The sequence below is a fragment of the Atheta coriaria genome, unplaced genomic scaffold (genome assembly GCF_025399875.1).
Source record: "Atheta coriaria isolate IRGN ID8LTWV9N9 unplaced genomic scaffold, Caltech_Dcor_3.1 hic_scaffold_1_pilon, whole genome shotgun sequence".
Taxonomy (NCBI): Eukaryota; Metazoa; Arthropoda; class Insecta; order Coleoptera; family Staphylinidae; genus Dalotia; species Dalotia coriaria.
This window is the reverse complement of record NW_027045443.1, coordinates 2,985,456-3,008,139: the sequence shown is the minus strand read 5'-3', so window position 1 is coordinate 3,008,139 and position 22,684 is coordinate 2,985,456. Positions and strand designations below refer to the sequence as shown.

General features: G+C 44.1%; 5 protein-coding genes and 3 long non-coding RNA genes across 12 annotated transcripts; 1 reads left to right on the top strand and 7 right to left on the bottom strand.

Moving 5' to 3' along the window:
• Positions 1-4,978: 4,978 nt before the first annotated feature.
• On the bottom strand, positions 4,979-7,170 carry LOC135790472 (chymotrypsin-like). The gene is made up of 6 exons (XM_065300692.1): positions 7,016-7,170; positions 6,762-6,940; positions 6,550-6,704; positions 6,396-6,488; positions 6,203-6,339; positions 4,979-5,190 (listed from the first exon to the last, which is right to left on the bottom strand). The coding sequence occupies exons 1-6, from the start codon at positions 7,106-7,108 to the stop codon at positions 4,996-4,998; spliced, it is 852 nt and encodes a 283-aa protein (XP_065156764.1). The 5' UTR covers positions 7,109-7,170; the 3' UTR covers positions 4,979-4,995.
• Positions 7,171-7,320: 150 nt separating this feature from the next.
• PolG2 (DNA polymerase subunit gamma-2, mitochondrial) lies at positions 7,321-8,815 on the bottom strand. Its single transcript, XM_065300682.1, has 5 exons — positions 8,417-8,815; positions 8,210-8,368; positions 7,949-8,138; positions 7,635-7,858; positions 7,321-7,437 (listed from the first exon to the last, which is right to left on the bottom strand). Exons 1-5 carry the CDS (start codon positions 8,813-8,815, stop codon positions 7,378-7,380), a joined length of 1,032 nt encoding a protein of 343 aa, XP_065156754.1. The 3' UTR covers positions 7,321-7,377.
• Positions 8,676-10,606, bottom strand: GatC (glutamyl-tRNA(Gln) amidotransferase subunit C, mitochondrial). Of its 5 annotated transcripts, none has more exons than XM_065300737.1 (5): positions 10,464-10,599; positions 10,089-10,291; positions 9,417-9,972; positions 9,021-9,357; positions 8,676-8,965 (listed from the first exon to the last, which is right to left on the bottom strand). In XM_065300737.1, the coding sequence occupies exons 4-5, from the start codon at positions 9,335-9,337 to the stop codon at positions 8,812-8,814; spliced, it is 471 nt and encodes a 156-aa protein (XP_065156809.1). In that variant the 5' UTR covers positions 9,338-9,357; positions 9,417-9,972; positions 10,089-10,291; positions 10,464-10,599; the 3' UTR covers positions 8,676-8,811. The 5 variants fall into 5 exon arrangements, with proteins under 5 accessions (XP_065156809.1, XP_065156786.1, XP_065156794.1 ...); XM_065300714.1 differs by having other exon boundaries at positions 9,895-9,972; XM_065300722.1 differs by having other exon boundaries at positions 9,021-9,972; positions 10,089-10,280; positions 10,464-10,606.
• On the top strand, positions 10,540-15,555 carry LOC135790518 (uncharacterized). The gene is made up of 3 exons (XR_010547801.1): positions 10,540-10,554; positions 14,746-15,016; positions 15,076-15,555. It is a non-coding gene; the product is annotated as an uncharacterized lncRNA (long non-coding RNA).
• Positions 10,985-12,145, bottom strand: LOC135791238 (uncharacterized). The gene is made up of 2 exons (XR_010547980.1): positions 11,490-12,145; positions 10,985-11,426 (listed from the first exon to the last, which is right to left on the bottom strand). It is a non-coding gene; the product is annotated as an uncharacterized lncRNA (long non-coding RNA).
• Positions 12,363-13,299, bottom strand: LOC135792833 (uncharacterized). Its single transcript, XR_010548477.1, has 2 exons — positions 13,059-13,299; positions 12,363-13,009 (listed from the first exon to the last, which is right to left on the bottom strand). It is a non-coding gene; the product is annotated as an uncharacterized lncRNA (long non-coding RNA).
• Positions 15,556-16,322: 767 nt separating the features above from the next.
• On the bottom strand, positions 16,323-17,311 carry LOC135790481 (uncharacterized). The gene is made up of 2 exons (XM_065300702.1): positions 17,001-17,311; positions 16,323-16,939 (listed from the first exon to the last, which is right to left on the bottom strand). Exons 1-2 carry the CDS (start codon positions 17,155-17,157, stop codon positions 16,398-16,400), a joined length of 699 nt encoding a protein of 232 aa, XP_065156774.1. The 5' UTR covers positions 17,158-17,311; the 3' UTR covers positions 16,323-16,397.
• Positions 17,312-17,495: 184 nt separating this feature from the next.
• LOC135789366 (enhancer of split mgamma protein-like) lies at positions 17,496-18,596 on the bottom strand. The gene has a single exon (XM_065299161.1). The coding sequence runs from the start codon at positions 18,430-18,432 to the stop codon at positions 17,836-17,838; it is 597 nt and encodes a 198-aa protein (XP_065155233.1). The 5' UTR covers positions 18,433-18,596; the 3' UTR covers positions 17,496-17,835.
• Between the last annotated feature and the right edge of the window lie 4,088 nt (positions 18,597-22,684).

Genomic DNA, 22,684 nt, shown 5'->3' with positions numbered 1-22,684 from the left:
GCATTTAATCCGCAGTTTGCACTGAGCATGCTCGGCGGTATCAGCTGCTTGGAGTGGCCAACTCAGTTTAAACCAACGTGCGGTTATAAACGTGTGTGTTAAAAGAAAATCTAATCAAATCTAACGCAGAATTAATGTTTTCGATGCTAGATTAAAGCTAGTGCTGTTGGCTGCGGTATACCGTACGTACTTTCATATTTTAGAGGTGTTTAATCGAGGCATTTAGTAAAACAGTAATATTTACAACAATGTGGTTACAGTAGATTTTACACTAGTGGTGGTGTGGTGTACGTGAGCGTGTTGCTGTACAAGGAACGAAGTGAGATTTGGCCTGAGTCGATGAAGAGGAGGATCTACTATCTCGTAAAAGGTAACGTTTCAATTTATTGACGCGAACGTTTCTCCTTTCCGATGCGGCGTGGCGTAATCCATCAAAAACTAGAACCTCTACATGTAGATATGCGTTTTAACGCACGCGAATTCGTGCACGGCGAGCGCGCACATCCTCCGCCCGCCGGCCAATGTGTTGCGGTTGAAAAAGTGGAAACGCCGCAAACACGAGCGCGGAAAAAATGTACGCTACATGACGTCTAGTAACACATAAAATTCGTATATGGATGATGGGATTTTCCGGCCATTCTTTTCTTCGCCTTCATCATATATTCGCCGCCCCAGCCGCCCAACGCGCGTGCATTGCTCCGCGCGCCGTCGTCTTGTTCGAGGAGCGCGTGTGCGGTCTGTGAAAAAGCACATGCGGAAATTTTTTCGCAGCGCGGAAGCGCCGCACGACGCTTCTTATCGGTATATTAATAGTTGACGAAACATGTGCGCCGCGCGTCCGCAACATATTTCATTTCGTTTCGCTCTCCGGCGTGCGCGCATAAAAATTCAAACGATTCAAACTGTTTTTCGGAGCAGCGGGGTTGGGCGCGGCGGCGCGTTTCTTCGCGCGTTTCGGACGCGAGGTCGAACGGATGCGAATTCGTTTCCGAGCGGGCGCATCTGATGAAAACACTAATTTCGTTTGGCTAAATAATCTAATAAACTAACGTTGAATCTCTTGCGAGTTCGCGACGCGTACTGAAAGGAAACAAACACAATGTTGTAATGCGCCAGCGAGCGAATTTAATAATTCGCGCGCTCGCAAATGAATAATTTAAGAGGGGGCATTATGAGCCCGGCGAGCGCGCATAATTGAGTGAGAAAAAGTGCACATGCGGAACGTATGACGAATAGGAATTAATGATCATAATTTTCATTTACATTTTTCTGGAAACAAGTTGGATGCGACGCAGATGTGGAGCGCTGTGCGATGTAATGCAGCTTTTGTGTAATTGTCTTCAGTTGACACAAAACGCAGTGCGCCATACTGTTCCCATTCGCGTATTTTAATCAGCAAATCAGTAAATTTTTTAAATCAAATTTTTTAATTATGATTTTGTAGTAATACTCTACCATTTTAGATACTACGATAACACTGAAAATTGTTCGATGCGAAGTTTGCCGACGGTGATGCAAGCTGCTTTACAACACAAGCTTATGGTAATTGCTCCTAGTTGACATAAAACAGAAATTATATTTAAATAGTTGCTATAATTCACTGGAGCTGGCGGCGAGATTTTGCACTCGCCTTCATATTTTCCAGCGCGACGGGCGTATTCTCTGGTGACCCTCTTAACATTCTGCCGTGCGGCAGTAAAGCGGTGGCGGCATGCCTGGCACAGCTTCATTGCGCACCTTCGCAACGGCCCAACAAATAATTTCATCCATGGTGGTATCAGGTTGCGGGCGCGCAAGAAAAAGCAAATAACGCTTGTAAAATGGAAAAATGTGCGTTAGCCGTTGACCGACGGGAGCGTCTTGCCGAAGTCGGCAAGAAAATTAATTTACCCGAGCAAACATTGCGCGCGCGCGCTCATAAGGGGATACTTGGCTGTTTGCTAATAAAATAGAAAGAAAACGTCGGCAGAGCGAAGCAAATATTTCCGAAAGCAATTATTCCTCGTGCGTACGGACACGTTGTGTTCTTTGAATTTATTGGTTCCTGATTAAGATTGCATTTCTCGGATCACGCGGCGATGTTGGCCGGACCCGGAGTGGAAGTCGAAGCGCAATCCCTCGAGGTCGAATATGTTCCCAAAGGATAAACGTACATCTTTAATGGCATTATCGATCCGCCAATATCTTGTACTTAGTCGAACACACACCAACATGCGCACACACCGGCGAACGCGCGGGTCACACTCTCCGCCGCCGCCACGGAGAGGAGCTTTGGCGTTGGCGGCGCAACCCGCTCGCTCATTCCGCTTGTTCATGTTGCTTACTTAACTGCCACACTGAGTTAGTTGCAATCCGCAATATATTAACGCAAAAGGGTCATCCGCACGATATACATTGTAGTTTCAATGCGCTCGAACTGGCTGGCTGGCGCCATACATCAGTTCTAATGGTCCGTAATGGATATATTGTATTAAATTAGATCCCGGCGTCTCCGGCATCTCGGCGTTCATTACGGACTTTCTTACGCATGACTCCGACCGTCGTGCACAGCGGAGCACGCAATCACGTGAGACGCGCGCCCGAAAACGAATTCGTTCCGTCTGCGAGCCGGCGTTGGCATTGATTTCAATCCATTCGATCGCGAAATCAACGACACAATCTTGATTTTCTGTTTGTTTGCGTTGCATGGCGCTCACTTTATTTCATCGCCGAAGGCAGTTCATCCGCGAATACATTTATTGTGTGCGTCTAAACAGAATTCATCGCCGTCGTCACTGACTGAAGGTGGCGGGCGGTGCTCCCGGTGCGATTGCATTGTGTATTTTAATGAGTTGTCGCTGCGACTTGTCGCCTTCGTCATTACTTTTCGAGGTGCTTTCTTTTCGCGAACGAATACAATTTTATTTTTTTGTGCGAAAAGTTCAATTTCGTTTGTGCGCTCGCCGAAACGAAACGCTTAAGCGCGCGACTCGTCACAAAGTCGTCGCGATGCAAACGACGCGGCGCGCGGGACGACACCCGACAGCGCGATGAAAGGCGCCCGTTTTCGCTTTGAAGTGCGAACGCCTAGGCGCGCGCGACTTACACTAACTTATTGATTGATTGCGACGCAAAATGAAACGAGAATGAGAACGCATTCTTGTCACTTGTTTTTAATAAATGTGTTTTTACCAATTCGCCGCGTCGCATTCTTCCGGCGTGTTTTATCTTTGCAGTGCCACGACGCTGCGAAACATCCAGCGATAAACTTTTGTCGGGGGGTGGCGGCGGCGGTGGCGGCGTTCTCTTTCGCCCACAAGCGCGCGATGCACGTGGCAATCGAATGCAAGCGAGCGGGGGTGTAATCATCCATAAGATTCCGAATAAATTTGTTCGAGTTTGCTTATCGGGGACGGCATCTCGTTCTAATTTCCTGAAACGGGCCGGCCCCGGCGCGCTCGCCCGCCACCGGTGCACGATCGCCGGATTGTTGCCTGTTCGCGTTTAGTTTCTGCTTTTAGCATGCTACCTTTATGGAGGACGGTCGTAAACAGCGCTCATACACAAAATGAACATCGGGCCGAACGAGGCGAGCGCGGTCGCCTCGTCGGGATGTGAGCCGCCCCCACGTCGGGCGCGCCGCCACCGCAGCAGCAAAAGCATAGCCAATAACCCTCGTCACTTGTTGTCGGCATAATGTTGTTGGGATTTGAGTTCTGACCGAAAATTGTCTTTGTGTTTCAACGTTCGAACGTGGCAAGAGTAAAAATTAACATACTCGAGCGGAAATTGGATAGACAATGTTCGACCGCCCCGACAGACCGTTGCGCGCCGAGCGGCGGTTACACAATGGGATTGCGTCGCAGTGGCGAGGGGGCGGCGGTGAGGCGGGCGGTGCGCACGCCGAGAAGTCGAGGCGCGTTTGTTGATTCCGTTCTTTATCACGTTTTAAATTCCCGCCCAGAACGATGTAGACGTTCGATGCGCTCTCGCAGGCGATGGTGGACGCTTGTGGAATGCGAGAGCGGCGGCGAGCGGGCGTTAAGACGAGGGGACACTAATGCGACGCGACAATCTTGGAACACTCGCTGGCAGACTTTTATAAATCAAATCTTATCGTTTTTTATTACATCACGGTATCTATATTATAATCGTATTATTAATGTTGGAGGATGGCCGAAGGGAAAAGGTAAAAACTTCTCGCTTTTCCATTTGCGCAAAATCCATTTTTAACTTCCATCCGCCGCGCATCTGACAGTGTCGGTGGCGCCGCACCTTCCGCTTAATATGTTGTTTGGCCACAGTCGCGCTACCTCCAGCGCCGAAGAGCTAATTAAATCATTAACTTGTTCGGATCATTTTGCACGTTCGATTTTTCGGCTGCGGCCGTGAAGAGACGCTTCCTGCGGCCGCTGCCGCCTGACAGACACGCGAAATTCCCTTATAATAACCACTCACGCATCATGAAATATTAATGAGGCATCGTCGAACGTCATAAACCCACTAACGTCGTGGCTCGGCGCCGGCGATGGGGCGACCACCGCCGAGCCGAAAGTGTCTCGCTTATTCGCGCCGAAACGGAAGCACTCAACACGCTCACCTCTGTCTTATCCCCGTTAGTTATTAGTTAGAATCCCGCGGGACGCGCGCGCACGCCTCCAGCCTAAACGACTTCTCCTCGATACCCATTGAGATACGCGTCCGCATGTGTGCGCGTACGATCGAACGCCTCGAGGGGAGCTGGCACCCGGAACAGAATAAATTGCTCATGAATGAAATTCTCGATGTAATTTTTATGTCTCCTGGATTTCCACCGCGAACACTCATGAATTCTCGCCTACGTGAGACACGCGCCGCGTGCATATCGCGGCAGCGTTTTTCTCTTCCCCAACACGCTTAGATTTTGACGAGCTGAGGAGCGAGAGAGAATCGGATAAAGTGCATTTTTCCGCTGGCGCGGAATCGTGCGAGGAGCGGTTTATTGCATTCAGGACGAGACTCGAGAGGAAAATGTATTTATTTGCTCGCATTGTATTTGCTGAAATCTATGCCGGTAACGCGCGATATCCACGCCACGTAATGCGAGACTCTGGTGTACACCGAATGATTGAATCCGATGCGGCAGAACGGAAGAAGCGCGAGTCGACTCGTAACGCCGATTTGCACCAGTGCGCCGTTGCGATTTATCGTCAGCGGACCACCGCTATCGCCCTGCAACAACAAAATTACAGCAGTATACAAAGGAGTGCGATGCATTCAACCGCGCGCAATGTCTTTTTCTTTGCGACTCTAACAAGGGGCGGCGTGCCTCCGGAGGCGTTGTATGCCGTCGAATTTAAATAAGGATCGAAACGTTCCGCGGTACTATTTGAATTGAGTTAACTGCGCGCGGAGACACTTTAAAACACACGCGCCGGATTTCATTGTTTTTAATAGCCGGTTGGGCGCAGGCAGGGAACAAATGCCTCTGCGGTTGTAAGCAAACGACGCCGAACAGGCGGAAATGAATATTTGCGCGTTGGAATTTCCGCCGGCGCGCCGAACAGAACTGAATTTTTACGACATTCGGATGATTTATTGAAATAACCACCCGCACTTGATGCACCCACTTATTACCCACCTACATTATTGCTTTCGATATGGCGCGCTTATCCTAATTTTATCGAAAACTATAATGAACATGTGTGGCAGGCTGGAAAGTAGGTCGAAAGTTGCTGTCGTAGCGCCTGCGGTCGCGCAAAATTTCATGTGACGCGTGTATGTCATCATTATTTTTCTGCTCTTGCTCAAGATAGCTGATTTTAGCATCATAAATATTTTATTGGTAACGATACACTTTTATTACAAAAATCTCGCCGTTTTTGCAATAAGAGTTTATTGTCCCATTTTCTATCGATTCGTATGTCGCTGCCTTTACGACAGCAACACGTGTTTAACATCCGAAAATCCGGAACCGGTGCGAATATCAACTCTGACAATTACACCGCTTCTAAATTAAATACAGGACGATGGCCAAGTGCAATATTTAATTTCAGCGCAGATTTTGCGCTTTATGTTTATTGCGAATTAAGTTTCTTTGAGATTCACGCGCGCGTTAGAATTTCAATATGCGCGCTTCGGTGGTGCAGCGGGGACATTGTGCCGGGTATTAATTAGTTGGCGCGCGCGCGCGCGGCTGCGACTTGTTTCCTTGCGACGAACATATTAGACGCAGATTACCTACTTTGCAAGCTTTCCCATCCGCGAGTTTGGAAGCGCCGCACAATTCCCTGTCGGCGTAATCGGCATCGTTGTAGCACTTGTTATTCCTCTCGATTTTCAACGTCGCCTTACGCAAGCGCTCCGGTTCCTGGTATAAATCTGCGGGCATTTAAATACGTTTCGTCTTTGTTGGCTGCGGCAGCCGTTAATATTACCGTTAATGATGCCGAAGCCCGTCAGGAAGGCGGTGGAGCCGAGCAGGTCTTCCTTGTTGCTCCGGTGTAGACGCACCAGCTTGACGCGCTTACCTTTATGAAGGAACAGACAATGAAAGCGGAGTGTGCGTATTGCGAAAACGGAAAACATTACTCAATTTCGCGCGTCGGCTCAGCTGAACTAATCCGATGTCGTTGCGTCCGCCGGAGCTGAGGTATTTCGGATGAATGGTAAGCGACTTCGCAGGGATGATCTGCGCGCCCTTTGCGCTGCGGAGGATGCTGCCGAATGCGACATGCACTTCGGCGCTGCGGGAAACGAGGTAATCGTTGCAAACGCGAGCGCTTATAATGCGTTTACGTTACGGTTTCATTGCGGGCACGGATTCGTCCAATTGGATGCAGTGTGCGGCGGTGAGTACCCACTCCGGATGGATGAGGCTGCCGCCGCAGAAGCTGTGGTAACTCTTGTCGGAGAGCTGTTGCATGAGACTGGCCTGGAACGGAAACTCGCCGACGGCGGGCTCCACCGGTTTGTTAAAGCCCTACGCAACGAAGCGGATTAGGATTTGCAATGATGTGTGTGAATCGCGTGGAAACTTATTTCATGTTACACTTACGAATACAACAGGTGCCGGCGTCGCGCTGCCAACAAGCGACAGAGTCGCGCACACAAACAATAACTCGTCGTTCGCAAAACGCTGTCGGCGCATACTTTATGCATGACTCGTGCGGCGCATCGCATTTGACGGACAGCGCAAAAGTACAGACAACACGGTGGTTGCTACACGCTGATATCATCATTGCAATCAGATCGAACGCGGGCGATAAAAAAAAAACAAACGTAATTACGGTTCGTCCAACTCAGGGTCAGCGCAAAAACCAACACTGACGCGCAAACACAATTATTCCGAATAAATATCAATTATTACGAGCAAATGAGCGTATATTTTCAAATCAATACAAACTAACCAACAATCAACTAGTAATTCCTGAACAAAAGACCAATGTAGTTCGGCAGCTCGGTTACGTGAACTTGTTCCTGTAACAATAAATAAAAAGATAAATGTCATGTTTACGAAATAACTAACATTGTTGTACGGGTTTGAAAAAACCAACAAATTGAAACATGCAATCACGCTCAGGGTTGTTCCACAGCATCCAATCATAACAAGATCAAAACAACTCTTGTTGTGCAATGTTTGCGCGAGGCAGATTGAATTATTCTGTTTGTTCTACCTTAATTGTCGTATCGCGGCTGCGCAGATACAGAATACCATTCTTCAGTGTATTCTCGCCCAACACGATGGTGTAGGGCACGCCGAGGTGGTCGAAATTCTTAAATTGCGTCTCAAGCGTGGCACGTGCAAAGTTGGGCAGCATCAGACTAACGACGTTGTTGCCACGCAGTTTTTTACAGAGATATTTTGTTAAGTCCTTCAAATCCTCATACAACTGACCGTCTGCAATACGTGGAGAAATAAAATCAATTGGAATTAGTCTGACAGGTTGCTAATTGACATTGGAAAACTCAACGCTTTGTTCAAACGTACTTTGAGGGTGCGATAGAGAAAAGCCCACTTTGTAAGGTGCTAATTTGCGATGAAACTTTAATAAATGCCGCTCGCCGTCCTGCAGTTTCAAAATTTCATAAGCATCGCAAATTGTGTTCAAGTACATGGTGCCCAGGTGGATTTCACTGCTGAGTGTCAGCGCGCTAACTTTTTTTCGCTCGTGCAGATTCTAAAAATATAATTCAATCAATATCGTCGACTTTCTCGTTTAATAGCACATATGGTTAACTTAGTCTTTACCTGAAGTTGTTGTGAAGTAAGAAGTGGATGGTTTTCTGTGAGCCTCAAAACCTCAACGAGTTCATTACCCCAAGGATATTTTGCACAGATTTCAATCTTTTGACTTCCTTCCTCCATGATTATGTCAGTTGTGAAATATCTGCCAGGCGTTGCTGAGAACTAACAAACTTTAATGAAGTAATTGTGCTAAAACATCAACTGTCTTACTTTTCTCCACCACATTCTCCTCTGTCTTTGCCACTGATGAAATGCATGCACTGAATTTGTAGGTGGAATAAAAACCCATGTGTTTAAATGGTGTTTGTCATTTATTGTTTCCCCTAGTGTGAAGATAGCATTGTTGTTTTCCTCTTCTCTGATTGTAGCAAAGCCAAATGGCAATTTCTCTAAACTTGTCCTCTTTACATACTCATAACTGTCAGTGAAATTGTTATTTGAATAATAAATTGAATAATCTTTGTAGTTGACCATTGATTGTAGCCACTCATGCTTTAGGTTTTCCAAGAGTAAAGTACCAGCTGGTGCAATATAATGTTTACTAAGTGTTGGCTTCTTCAACAGGAATCCATACTGCTCACATAAACTCAGGACATTTTTTAGAATCATTTCTCTTCAAAGAGTGGATCAGCCCTTGCTTCAAGTGGAATGTTTCCAGGTGGTGCTAGGAAGTATTCCTCTTCAGTCAGTGCAGCATTGACAAGTATTTTATCCCTATTGCCACCAGCAGTGATTGTGTCTTCTCTCAAGGTAAGTGGACTTAAAGCATGAAAATGTTAGACAGTTTATAACTTTATAACTGGTTTATACTTACTTATCCTCCAGTACTGTTATAAGTGGCTCAATATAGGTTGTATTGATTTGTAGAATTTGATCAGCAAATGCAATTGCTTCTTCAAGTGTTTCAATACCTTGTTTGTTTGCACAATCCACTAAACTTAAACGTTCCAAAAGGGCAATAGTATTTGCGTCGATTTTAGTCCTTGCTGGTAGTTTACTTTTGTCAATTTTACTTGGTACTGGTGTGCTAGGAACTAACCAGTATTGCTTTACTTTTAGACCTTCTAATATTTTCTCTTTAGATTGCGTGCAGAATGATCTTCGCAAACATATCCTCATAAGATTGCTCATGACAGATGTTTCTTCTATAGCTGAAAATGAGACACTGAATTATTTACTTCCTTTTGCAGATTAAGAAGTTTTGTAGTACGTTTAACCGCTTACGAATTGTAAGGTTAAACGTGATTTGGGTTGCAGCTAATGCGCTGACTACTACCGATAACGCTGCTCGATACATCGGGTAGCTAACGCATAATTCACACTTACTTCAAACTTCACACTTTTGTCTATATATTTTTTAATCAAGTCGAATAGTAAACTCTATCAAGGACGAAACAGAATCATAACAACTTATAATGAAATATGCACTTGTCCTCTTTATCAGTCAATCTTCTTTGCAATGTTTTGCCTTTACTGAGAATTTATTTAATAATAAGAAGAGTGTGAGGTACACACAACTTTTTAAATTGTGGATTTATTTTGTTCCGATTCAAATAATTATAAATAAACTAATAGTATATTAACTGTATTATGGTATAATTTTCCCCGTATCACGCTATTTATGTTACTTTGCAAGAACCAAATGACAAAAGCTATTATTGAGACTGATAGAGAATTCCAATACTTACAATTTGATGCAAACACAGTTACTCTATGTTTAGCAATGCACAAATATAGCAATTTTGTGGGTTTCTATTACTAGATCCCTAAAACAAACAGCATTATATTTTACAATTATATAATTCAATCACATAAAATTTAAATAAATATAATATTTACTATGGATTACATATTCTACAAAGTAAAATAAATTATATTTTACCTCTGGTTATGAAGGTTTCTTTATTTATTACAACACACAACTGTCTGAGAAAGTAGCTGTATACAAATCTACTGATAGATGATTCTATCTATCTACTGATATGATTCCACACTCTAAAATGACTGAATTTTAATATTCAGCCTAATTCTAATGCTGGACTTCTCTTCTCCCTGTTGTAGATCATTCTTGGTGCTAAAACAAAACTAGCACCAATGATATTATTTGGAATCATGCACCTTCATTTTGTTTTAGCAATACAATACAAATCATGCATGAAATAGTGCAGTATAACTCAGAAAACGCCTACACTTCCATAAAGATTGAAATTATAGTTTTATCAATTTCATAAATTGGTTCATCTACAGCATTGTCTACCTGTTATTATCAGAGAGTCCTTATGTGCGATTAAGAAAAGACATTAACAACATCACAAATTTCAATGAGAGCACACAACGAGAAGGCAAAAGTAAGAAACGCTTAACCTAAACACAACAGAAAACACAGTTGAGAGTCCTTGAGCATGAGTATACTTGGTTGCCTAGGTTGAACGTCTACCAACATGCATCGTTCGTGAGGCATCTTATACTGAAACATGTTTTAATCGCAACGAATAGTTTCACTACACAAAAAAGAAAAACAATTACTTAGTTGAATATTTAAATCTCCAAAATCCACTGTTGCTATAAAGATATAATGCTATAACATAACTAAACTTTTGGCACAATAATTAATAATCAAGAAGTAAATAATTTATTTCAGTATGTAAAGCATCGTGCATTCATTATTTTCACAATTTGAAAACAACAAAATGTTTACTGATCTAAAAAGTTAAAAGACATAGAGTTGGTAAATGATTTACATATATACCTATATAAATTAAAACAACAACAGAAATGTACCTATTTAAATAATTATATTTATCGCAAATCTTATAATTTTATTACACATTAAAGCTTACAATCACAATTTTATGCTGGTCCCACGTTTTATCATTAACAAACAAATTCACCACGGTCGCCACAATTTATAATTTATATATTTTTCTTTATGTTGTACGTCACGGAGTAATTTTTCCTTCTGCTTCTCTAGAATTGATTTTCTAAGTAGTTGCTTGGTGATGGTACTGCACTCGAACGCTTCAAATTTTGAATTGGCATTGGAATGATTCTTCTGATCGCTGAGAGGAGCGCGTTGTGTGTCTTGCAAACGATTTTCGATTTCTTGAGAGATTTTATAGCCCGACTCCTTTGCTGTGAGTTTGTTTTGGTGGCACATCAAAATATTGCGTTTAACCAGTTCCAAAATGTTTCTTGTTTGTGGGTACGTTGCATTTTCAAACTGCAAGATAAACAATAAGCACATTTATTTAAAAAATCACCAGTTAAACAAGTATCTACGTACCTCAAAAATTTTGCGTATTTGCTTTTTGTTCTGCAACTTTTTCTTTATCCCTTTAGAACTGGAGATATTATTGCACTGGATGTCACTGCGCGAAGACATAATGATTAAGTCGGCGGAGAAACGGTTGAATATTCAAATATGTGTTCACGTTGACGATGTCCCATCAAATGCACCCAGCAGGATAAAGTCACTATATTTATATATAGAAAAACCTCCCCCACTAAGAATATCAATTTTTAGTTGCACGTTCGGCTATGCAATATGCATAGGACCACAAGTGTACACTGAAGAAAACATGTGTTTTTATATTTTATAAGCAAACAGCTTTTGAGCGAACACTAACTGCAGACGAGCGCTAAGAGGCTGTGAGCGGCGCCGAAACAACGAAAAACCAACCCAAACCAACACCAGGCAACGCAAACATACTATATTTAGACTTTCCATCATATAGATGCGCGTGAGAATAGTATTTTCCGGACGGATTTCAAATTTTACGAACGTTACATTCATAGAAAACAGCATAGCCGCCTACCACATGAGCACCAGATATCATTGCCAGCAAGAGTAAAAAAAACTACACTCTGGATATCCCAACAATACCCCAGTTATAAATAAACACACATCATGAAGAACTTATAGGTACATACGCCTATACACATGAATGAGCGTTTTTTTTTTTTTTAATAAAAGTGTAATTTTTACAATTTTCAGTTTTGAAATTTATTTCTTGACAATTTGTTTGACTGCTAGACAAATATAAAGTAAGCAGGCACATTATAAATATATTTCGAACAAAAGAACGAAAATAACTGTGGAAACATATGAAAATAGAACCGAGAGGCGGTACACATGAAGATACTAATAGACAGTATGTACGAGTATGTATAATACATATTTATTTTTATTTTGAAGATCGCCGCTAGGTTTTATGAACAAACATCTTAAATACTATTATTTAACCTTCTTTAATTTAAATTTAGCAAAATATAAAAATTAAGCCCAAACCGAATATGATTTACTTTTCCGCGATTTTGAAAAAGTTGAATGTTTGCAAGAACATGCCATAAGCGTGTGGCAACGGGTGGCGGGTGCCGCCACTCGCGACGCGTGTGAAACGCGCAACAAGTGGTTTTCCCAAGCTGGGCCGCCGTTCGTGATGAGTAACATCGCAATATGCCTGCTATTTTTAAATACATTCAGCGTCAAAACCACGAAAGTCTTTGACGAAAGCGTCGCCCTATAAGTTAGCATTTTTTTGCGAAAATAAACATAAAAATTAAACGATTATTCCGCCGGCGGTAGAAGTGGCGTCGTTGATACTTGTGTCGTTGGTGCCTTCGTGACCGAACACTTTGGAAGCGATATTTTGCGACAAATTGACCGTTGAAAGCAATAGTCGAAGGCGCATCGGAAACCACTCGGGCATTGAGAGTCGCAGGCGCAGCGAAGAAAATATACGTCGTAATAACCATGCAACAACTTTGGAAATTCACAATTACCATGAATATTTCCAACTTTTTCTAAAAACAAAACATATGAGATGCCGAATTTCTGTGTTTGTTTGCTCACCAATGCGACTAACGCAGCCTAGAGCAACCGTATGATTGCTTTGCAGATAATATCTGGCATGTTGGCATTCATTTATTGCAGATACGATCACAATAAACGAAGTAATTATGCCGAACAATGATAATGTATATTTCATGGCGAATGAATGCTATCACTCTTAGCACCATACTGATGTTTTTCCACATGATACCTTAATTTATAGTGCCATTATGGGTATCAACTTGGTAAATGTTAGTGTTTGATAATGGTACACAAGATACGACGATTTTCAAAGTTATAGTTGAAATTTTAAAGTAAATCTGTAACTATCTTTTTGGTATAATTGTTATCGCAGATTTTTGTAACGCATTTTAACATTTTTAATCAAAAGGTCAATAATACTCGATTAAAACTTGTTATTTTTTGTTAGTGACATCTTGAAACTTACATTCTATCAAGTAAGTGTGATAAGTAGCGTATTAAATTTGCGTAATCTACCACATAATAATTACACGGCTCAACAAAAAAACTTTTGTTTTTTGTCCTAAAGTTTATTTTATGATTTTTGGGTTAATTATGCACAACAACTACCAGGGAATACCTCATTTTGGTAAAAAGTTTGCTTTTGTGATATCTGTAGTAATAATACTCATTTTCAAATCTACTATATAAAAATAAGACGGCTTTTCCTTCCTGTCGCTATAACTCCAGAACGCACCAACCGATTTTCACGGTTTTGCATTCGTTGGATAGGTCTCCGGCTCTGAGAGGTATATAACAAAGAAAATGGTAGAAAAATTCGAACAGAAAAGCGGGAAAGCACCTGGAGGAACAGGGAAAACATTTGTAATTTCATTGATTTTGTTATTGTTGAAATTACTCGTAGTTATTTCTACATGTTAAGTTGGTATCGAGGAGAGAAAAGATTTGATGAAACAATTCGTTAAACAGTTTGACAATACCTCAGAAGCTTTTACTTATTTGAAAAATTTTTTTTCCCAAGTTATCTGAAGCAAAAGTTAAAGCTGGAATTTTTGTTGGTCCGCAAATTAGGCAAATTTTCGCCGATGAAAAATTTCCAAAATTGCTGAATCACACCCAAAAAGCAAGTTGGAACAGTTTTAAAGTAGTAGTATCTGGATTCTTAGGAAATAAGAAAGCTAAAAACTAGTTGAAAACATGTTGAAAAATTTTAAGGCCATGGGTTGCAGGATGTCTTTGAAAGTAGGTACATATGCTTCATCCGCACTTAGATAAGTTCAAAAATAACATGGGGGCATATTCCAAAGAGCAAGGAGAACGTTTTCATCAGGATATCATGAACTTCGAACAACTATATCAAGGCCAATATAATGAAAATATGATGGGAGCCTATGTCTGGGGTTTATTGAGAGAAAGCACTTATGATCATAAAAAAAGGGCAAAAATGTACACTTTTAATCTATATTTCACTTTTTTATAAGTTATTTTAATAGTAAAATTTCATGCAAATGATAAATTAATTTATTTGTATAGTTCTATCCTTAATTAAACATAAAAATCCCAAAATTTGAAAAATATAGTTAAATCTGAATTCTGAGTACAGAAGCAAACTTCTTTATGTCATATATTTTTTTTTTCGTGTAGTTGTGACCTAAATTATCGAAATTAAACCTTTAAACGAAAAGGCAAATTTTGTGTTGACCTGTGTTATTATTATTAATTTTAGCAGAAATGTATCAACAATCTGAGGCATAATTTGCTATATAAACCGAGCTAAATCAACGAGGTGGCCAGATTTGTTTTGCACTTGTGAAAAATGTTTATTACGTCAAAAATTCCATTACTGCTTCTCGCGGTAGTGCCCCTCGTCTATGCTAATTGTGGACAATATCAACAAGAAGTACCAAGAATTAGACAGCCATTACATCAGGGATGTCAAGATTACGATATACGCATCAGACACGGATACATGTACTATAATTGCAAGAGTTTCAGCCGTAAGCGTAAAGCCTAGTTATGACATTAACACACATTATCATGAGTTTTTATTTTTAAGAGAAAATGGGTTCTTGTCCAACTAACACCACCGAATTTGATCTGACGGTCGACGGATATGATGATATAAAATGCGTGGGCGATTGGTATTGTCCGCCTGGTTTCAAATGTTGCCCCGAAGACACCGCAAAACCGTATCATATTTGCAAGAAAGCTATTTTAGAAGTCGAAAAAAAGAAAACAAATGGCAAAAATCATAATGATATAAAAAATGGTAATGGTAATGACAACAAAAATGGCAATGGCCCAACAATTACACCACCACCAACCACTGCACCACCTCCAACATCACCTAGACCAAATGTCGTTTGATAATCTGTATAAAATCCAATAATAGTGAATTGTTGAAAAACTATTTTTAATTCAGCATTAAACGCCCCACCAAATACGTCTGCTGATTACATTTCAAGGATTTTAATAATAATACTTACTTGTCCTAGATTGCATTTAGCAAATATTTGTATTAAATGTTTGAAAATTACGCCAATTTTGCGACCCAACAAATCCCTATATTCCTGAAAGTTCTACTTTAAAGTGACTAATAAAACAAATTTCTGTTTGCGCTTACATATTCATATTTAATATATGTCATCAAATACAGTTATTTAATAATTACAGAATATGTCCCAAAAAAGTTTGTAAAATGTTAAATATATATTTTACTCTTCACATTCATAAAAAGCTGGACGACAAATTTTAAACGGAATACAATCATCCGAACAGCATTTGTACCCAATTTCGCAATCAGCATCAGCCACGCAGCGAATCTTGTCGAAATTGTATTTAGCAGAGTCAAGAAATTGGCATCCTGAAGGGCACGCCCCGGGCTTCTCTTGGTCATCCTTGCAGGCGAGGAAGATTGGCCGGCAGCCGGCCGCATCCAGCAGGTAGGAGAAATGATAATCCCATTGTTGGCAACTGTGGCCACTAGTGAGTGTACCGCCAGTAAATAGGAGTAATGCAACAATCAAATGCGCTAGTGCTGCCATCGTGTGTGACGATGGAAATTTCTTTGATGCGTACAATGTGATACTCGAGAACGATCTAACGCACAAGTTGTGCCACATGACAATAATATATAGGCCTCGAATGTTACTTGAGAATGAGATTATTTATCTTGTTTGCGTTAGGAATGACAAACAATGTGGCGTCGTGTTATGTTGCAAATATAGGTGCAACTACAATGCCAAAACGCCTAATCGAACGGCGTTCATCCATGAAACGGTGTCGTTATCATAAAAACTGTCATACACAAGGACAAAGTTCATGTTTATTATTTCACAAGTTACTCAATATTTACTATGTTACTACGGTGTCTTCAAATCATGCAAAACTGAAGTCATCGGTAGCATAATCAATGGGCTCCTTGTCATTCGATAATGATTCGACGTTTTCGTTGGAATTATCACCACTACCCGATCCGTCAATTTCTTTCCCGCTGCCACTTCCTGGCTTCCAGTTTTGGGACCCGTCAAACCCATATTCTTTCTTTATTTCCTCATCATAGTGAGTCATGTCTTGACTGCCGAATTCATGTGAATATTCTTTACTTCCACTACCTGATCCTGACCCTGATCCCGAATCATCCCGATAAGATGATACAAAATCAATTTCAGTATCATCTTCGGTGAGAGTATCGCCTTCACCAGAATGTACGGGCTCATCAAACGATTGTTTTTCATCTTCACTTGCGTAGGTAAATATCGGTGGTTTACACAACGAGTAGTAGGGTTTTTCATAGTCCGCCTCTTTGCAGCATTTGTACGAGTCGGGGCAGTCCAAGTCCGAACAACATTCCAATTCGGTCAAATCGAACGTGTGATCATAAGTTGGGGTCTCACTTGATGGACACTCACCGTATTTCTCTACACCAGAAAATTCACACATTGCCGAAATATATTCACTCAGTTCGAATTCATGACTTACCTAGTACATTGCAGCAGGTAAAATAAAGTTTGTTTTCATAGGCAGTAGGACATTGTTGTGCACATACGTCTAACCTGAAGTTCTGAGAACATCTCGCTGATGACGTACGAAAATATGTCGAAATTAATAAAATAGATATTAGTTTATAGTGCGACATTGCGCTAAAGGTGTTGCGACTTGAATGAATTCATCCAATCGCACGGTAATCACCGTGACTGAATACTGTTTTACGGAGAAATTTTTGGCACAATGTTTGCACAACGTCTCGATTTTTATCATACATACTGAATTATACAAATAAATGATCGGCAATGAAGTTTCCAAACACTGTGGAATTGTAATCAACACTTAACCTTCACATATGGAAACACTGATAAGGATTAGTAAGTTTCATTGATATTATATGATGCCTATGATTAATAGAGAAAATCTTACACTTCACAGGGGGTTTTAACCGAATGCGGAAGTAAAAAAAATAATCAGTATACGGTTGGATATGTTTCAAACAAAATTTATTGCTTGTGTTGATCGAATTTTCGAAGTTTTAACTTGACAACTAATTGTCTAGTGTTTACATAGTTCAGTCAAGTACAATAATAGTCATTTCTCATAAAGACATTATAAAATTATTCAAAGAAAATAAGTAATAATTGTTTACTATATACAACAAAAAGCTTATTAAATATCACAGAATTAAAGCTACAAAAGTTCATAGTCGATTGTTAAATTTCTTTGATTGCCCCCGCTTCCAAAAACTCAACAACAATTAAATGTAATCAATGGAAGACTCTCGTCCGTATTTGCACTTTGCGAACCCCCTAGGTCGAGAATGCGTTCACCACGGCCTCCACATGGACGCCTGATTGTTGGTGTTGTTCGCGGGTGACGTGGGCGGCGTGTAGCTTCGCTCGTAGTGGTGCGCCGGCGACGGCTGCCCTTGATGAGCGTTCATTGGCGGCGAGCGTGGCGCTTGCTGGTTGGGTTGAGGTGACGGCGACTGCGGTCCTTGGTCGAGCTGCTGCACACAGGCACCGAGATGCTGCAGGAGGCGCTTACCGGCCGTCGGTTCAATGATTTCCGCCGGCGATGTGATAAACTGTGATACCTCCTGCGCGCACTGCGTGAATCCAGCGCGAAAGCGATCGGTGTACGTAGGTTCATTGGGGATGACGAGCTGGTGTTGTCTTTTGAGGGTGTGCAGGTGACGTACGGTGAGTTCAAGAATATCAGCCTTTTCTAATTTTGAGACATTCTCGCCCTCACTTTGAAGCGTGCTAACCATCAACTCCTTAAGTTCATCCAGGCATCGGTTAATCCTGGCGCGCCGTTTGCGCTCCAGCAGTGGTTTCATCACTTTGCGGTATTGGTAGGTGCGAGAGATAGGTTCTTCGGTGTACTCCGAGGAAGAGACCATGTATGTGGTGGGCGCCATTGTCTTTATCACTGATTGTTATGCACTGTCAAGTCGCGAACGATAACTGATAACTGACACTTGCGTGTGATGCTATGCTGCGCTACGTGCTTGCTGCGCTCACGGAAGAGATGCTTGTGTCGACTGCGCCGGCAAGCGAGTGAATGATGTGGATGAACCGCTCCGCGAATGCTTTATACGAAGAGAGGCGCGTGGTACGGAGTGGGGACGGTATAGAGTATTGCTGGTGCACCCTTCGGAATGTCACGGTGCGTTATCAAGGGATGAGCGTGCGTGTGTTGCGCCCCGCGAGTAGGGTACCTGGAATGCCGGCGCATTGTTCCGCCGAGCGTGTGACCGTCGCACGCCAACCCCTCGAAGAATACCAGGAGAGGTCTTCAAGAATGCGCCCAGCCGCGGAATGAATAGAATAACAAACGCACGGCGATCAATAGGGCGCAAACCTATGCACAACGTACGAAGTATAGGGGTTCATGGGAACTTCTTATGCAAGAATAACAAATGCAATTTGCAAAACTATCCAATTTTAATTGCAGCGGTACCTACTCTAATGGTAATCGAGTACTGAGCCACTGTTTTCGGTAAATTAATCAAACCAACTTGCAAACAGCAAAACCATTAAGTGTTAATTTTCTTTCAGTTCGTGTAAAATTCAAATATGTAGGCATAAATAATAACAAATTAATTGGAATGAATTGGAATGATTTAGAAGTCAAGTTGGTTTCGTCTCGAAAAGAATTCGGTATTAATTTGTTGGGGTGCAATTAGCGCATTAGCATTCGAATTGCCGGCGCGTGATAACCCTTTTTTGGTGCATCGCCGTCGTCGCCGGTGTGCCCCGGTATTGTGTTTCCCTCTTCGCGCGGCCCTCCAAGAAAGAAGAAGCATGTCCGGCTTGTGCCGTGCGCTCGGCGAGCGCGCGCGCGAAAGCGAGTAGGTATCGTGCCACACGGTGGGCACACATTGCTCGTGGGGAAACATTTCTCGGAGCGTTCCCACGGGCGGCGGAATACCAGCACACACGGCGTACGGCACGGCGCGCCGCACGCTTACACGTTCGAGCGCGCAGAGGTCTTGTTATGAATGCCTCTCGGCCGGCACCTGGCGCATTGTGCGGCGCGCTCTTCGTCTTAGCCACCGCCGGTAGTGCACCGCGCACGCGGCCCGACGAGGACGGCGCGAAGCACGAAAAGTGCAACCGAAACGTACGACAAAACGCCGCATTATGATCGTAATGTAACGCAATAACGTCGTTTCCTTCTATTGAAGCAAATCTCGCGCTGCACCGACGCGACGCGGTGTTCCCCCTTTCTATATTTAACCAGATCGCCAGCACTCGCGTTGGGTACCATCCAATTCAATCCAATTTACCACCCTAGCGAAATGATACGCATTTTGCATAATCCACTTGCCAATAATTAACTGCGGCCATGGAAAATTTCAATTAAAAACTCCTAACTGGGATCTGACGAGTGATTAGGTATGAGCCAAATAAAGTTATTCGGTTGACGAAAGCATCGTTTCGACCCCACACGAAAAATAACTAGGTGAGGGTTGAGCGACGTGTTTGATTGCAAGTTATCTGTCGTCGGTAACGGCGCGCGGCGAAAACAAGCGCGCCTTCGGGCGTCTTCCAACTCGGTGAACTACGTTTTCAGATGGTTTAATTGGACTTCCGGTGGCTCGTGGGAACCTCTCGAGTCACCGCATGCGGCAGGTGCTTAAGCGCATCGGCCTGAGTGTGTCGAAACACCCGACGACGCAACACGAAGCGAGCGAGCGACCGACGCAATCGGAGCATTCGCGAAATTTTCTAATCTGTTCACATTGACTTTTTGCCCTCGGAAGCGCATTAATGCATCTATAGATAGTGGTAGAGTGGAAGTCATGAGGATGGCGATTTCTTTGATTGATAGCGCTGCGCGCATTTGCATCGGCGCGACCGCGGCGAGCCGCGCGTCGTCATTAATACCGAGCGCCTCATGAGTAAACATTTGGCTCGCGCTGGCTGTTTGTTGTGTGAATGCCTCTTGCGACGCGCGAGTTTCACCTCGTTCGGCTCGCGCTGAATGGAAGGCCCGCGACGAAGACGGCGCGCAATCGGCCGACTCGCTCGGTCCGCCGGTGATTAAGTGGGCGTGCGGCTCGTGCACCGTGAGAACCAGGCGAGTCATGCCCGCAGTCAGCGTGATTACTGCTTCCTGTTAACTGATTGAGCCGCTCGCTCCCACAATTATATACCAATCATCCGACTCGCGTTGTTGTTGCCAACAAACCGACACACGGGCGCGCGGAGCGATCTCGACGCGCCGCGGCACGCACGCACCGCGCACGAAACGAATCGGACAGAGACGCGCGGTTAATAAGCGCGGCTCCCGACCGCACCGCGCTGCGCGCTCGCTCGTGTGGAGCTTTTTCTTGAGCGGCAGCAAGCGCGCGCGGCACGGGACGGTGCCTTAAACGCCGCCGCGGCCGATTAGTGAAGAGCGATCGTAAAAAATATATCACGCACGAAGGAGCATCAATGAATCTCTTTTAGCGTCCGCGGCGCTGTAATTATCTATCTACCGGTAGATATCAATACGATTTCTTCACCAATTGGGTGGGTTTTGAGCTCTTGACCACTTTGACTCAACCGCAGCAAGACGAACCGACGAGGAGGACGCATTGCCAAGCGTTGTGGAAATTGATTTCAGTGCCGGTTCTCATAAAACCACGTCAAATTTATAATCGTCGATATATCTTAATGACGCTTGCCACGTTTATGACTACTTCAGATCCTGATCGATCGGATTTTAATTTCCTTATCGAGCGCACGAGACAGGCCGCGCGCGTTGACTCATCGTTCGCCAAATTACCAAGTCTAATTGAGCAAATTGGCAGGCACTAAGCGACTCGCGCTTTTTCACATAGCCCCTGCGACCGAGCATGAAAACGAATGCCCCAGAGTGACATCGAGGTGCACATGCGAGATGCGTCCTTTGTGATGCCTAATTGGAGTGAATCTCTAATGATCAATTAGTCCGCGAGCGCGTTTCGGTGTCCAGCGGATGAATGGGCACAAAAAGGGCTCGTTGGGAAATAAAGAAATCCATCTCCGAGCGCTCCTTCAGCGGCAATTTTTTACGCGCCGTCGGTACGTCGGCAAAGCGCAGGCAAGAAAAGAATACGGCGGCGCGGTATCTTCTGTACGCGTAGTAAGATCGTTTATAGGTGTGGAGCGGCGGAGAGGAGACTTCGATTCGGCCGCGTCGCGAACGCACGCTATGCCGCAGGGCACAAGCGAACGAGAACCGTGTACAAAATGGGTAGCGTATAATTTTTCTTCGACGTTCTCACGGTCCGGCCGGTAGTCGACGCGCCGTCCTGCGATACCTAAAAACTCTCAAAGCCGCGGCGCGACGTAATAAGAGCGCGACGCGACGTCGCGGGCGACGCAGAAGTCGGACAAATCGCCGGCACAAAAAAGTGGGCATTGGGACATTAGAAACCCGCGCCGCTGCCGGGTCGAAGAACGCCGGCGATGTGTAACGGAAATTCACTTTCCGAAATATGCGTGTGTTTGTTGTTTGTTTTTCGGGTCAGCGATGAGGAAATTTGCGAGCCGCAGGAACGATAAATTCCCGCGCTGCGACCGATGAAAGAGCGCGAGCGGTCGGTCGGTCGGTACGCGCTGTGCCCGCCCGGCGAAAGAAGTCGGCAGCGTTAGCACGTGTTGGCGACGGCAGGTGCGAGCCGCACGCGGTAGCGTGACCGGCCGCCGCGCGCTCCCTCTCGACCGCGTTCGCGCCGCTCGCACGCCCGGCGCGCGCTTGGACGCGTGTTGGTGCGCGCCCTACTCTCGCATGCCTTCACAGAAGCGTGGGAACGCGTCGCCGAAGAGCTTCCCAAAACAGCGCTGCGGCGGTACCCCCCGCGCCCGCCGCGCGCCGGCACAATGCCGGAGTTTGTTGGCCGAGCGCCGTGCGCACGTCCTGCTCGTGCTCGCCGCGCAGCCCGACTACCGGCGTCCTTCTTGCGCGCATGCCGCTCGCGCGCGCGGCCCGGCAATTATACGGGCACATTAAATAACATAAAGTACAATCTGTTGAATGTTAAGTGCGGCCCGCGCCCACGCACACAATGAGCGCGCGCAGGCCAGCGCACGAGTTGTTCGCAGACGCGAGCCCGCGCGCGCGCTCCTTCGCAGGACGCGCGCGCGCGCCAGCCGATTGTGCGATTGCGAAAGCGCATCGCGCACGACGCGGAGAAC

What these genes read in the sequence shown, in the direction of transcription:
- LOC135790472 (XM_065300692.1), bottom strand. Translation starts at nt 7,108, where the DNA reads ATGCGCCGACAGCGTTTTGCGAACGACGAGTTATTGTTTGTGTGCGCG. An exon ending in CGCCGGCACCTGTTGTATTC is followed by an intron (nt 6,941 to 7,015) that starts GTAAGTGTAACA and finishes TTCGTTGCGTAG; the next exon opens with GGCTTTAACAAACCGGTGGA. An exon ending in CGGATGGGAAAGCTTGCAAA is followed by an intron (nt 5,191 to 6,202) that starts GTAGGTAATCTG and finishes TTGTTGTTGCAG; the next exon opens with GGCGATAGCGGTGGTCCGCT.
- PolG2 (XM_065300682.1), bottom strand. Translation starts at nt 8,815, where the DNA reads ATGATTCTAAAAAATGTCCTGAGTTTATGTGAGCAGTATGGATTCCTG. An exon ending in GGAGAATGTGGTGGAGAAAA is followed by an intron (nt 8,369 to 8,416) that starts GTAAGACAGTTG and finishes AAAGTTTGTTAG; the next exon opens with TTCTCAGCAACGCCTGGCAG. An exon ending in GCCGCGATACGACAATTAAG is followed by an intron (nt 7,438 to 7,634) that starts GTAGAACAAACA and finishes TTATTGTTACAG; the next exon opens with GAACAAGTTCACGTAACCGA.
- GatC (XM_065300722.1), bottom strand. Translation starts at nt 9,337, where the DNA reads ATGAGCAATCTTATGAGGATATGTTTGCGAAGATCATTCTGCACGCAA. An exon ending in ATAACAGTACTGGAGGATAA is followed by an intron (nt 8,966 to 9,020) that starts GTAAGTATAAAC and finishes TCATGCTTTAAG; the next exon opens with TCCACTTACCTTGAGAGAAG.
- LOC135790481 (XM_065300702.1), bottom strand. Translation starts at nt 17,157, where the DNA reads ATGTCGCACTATAAACTAATATCTATTTTATTAATTTCGACATATTTT. An exon ending in TACCTGCTGCAATGTACTAG is followed by an intron (nt 16,940 to 17,000) that starts GTAAGTCATGAA and finishes TTTCTGGTGTAG; the next exon opens with AGAAATACGGTGAGTGTCCA.
- LOC135789366 (XM_065299161.1), bottom strand. Translation starts at nt 18,432, where the DNA reads ATGGCGCCCACCACATACATGGTCTCTTCCTCGGAGTACACCGAAGAA.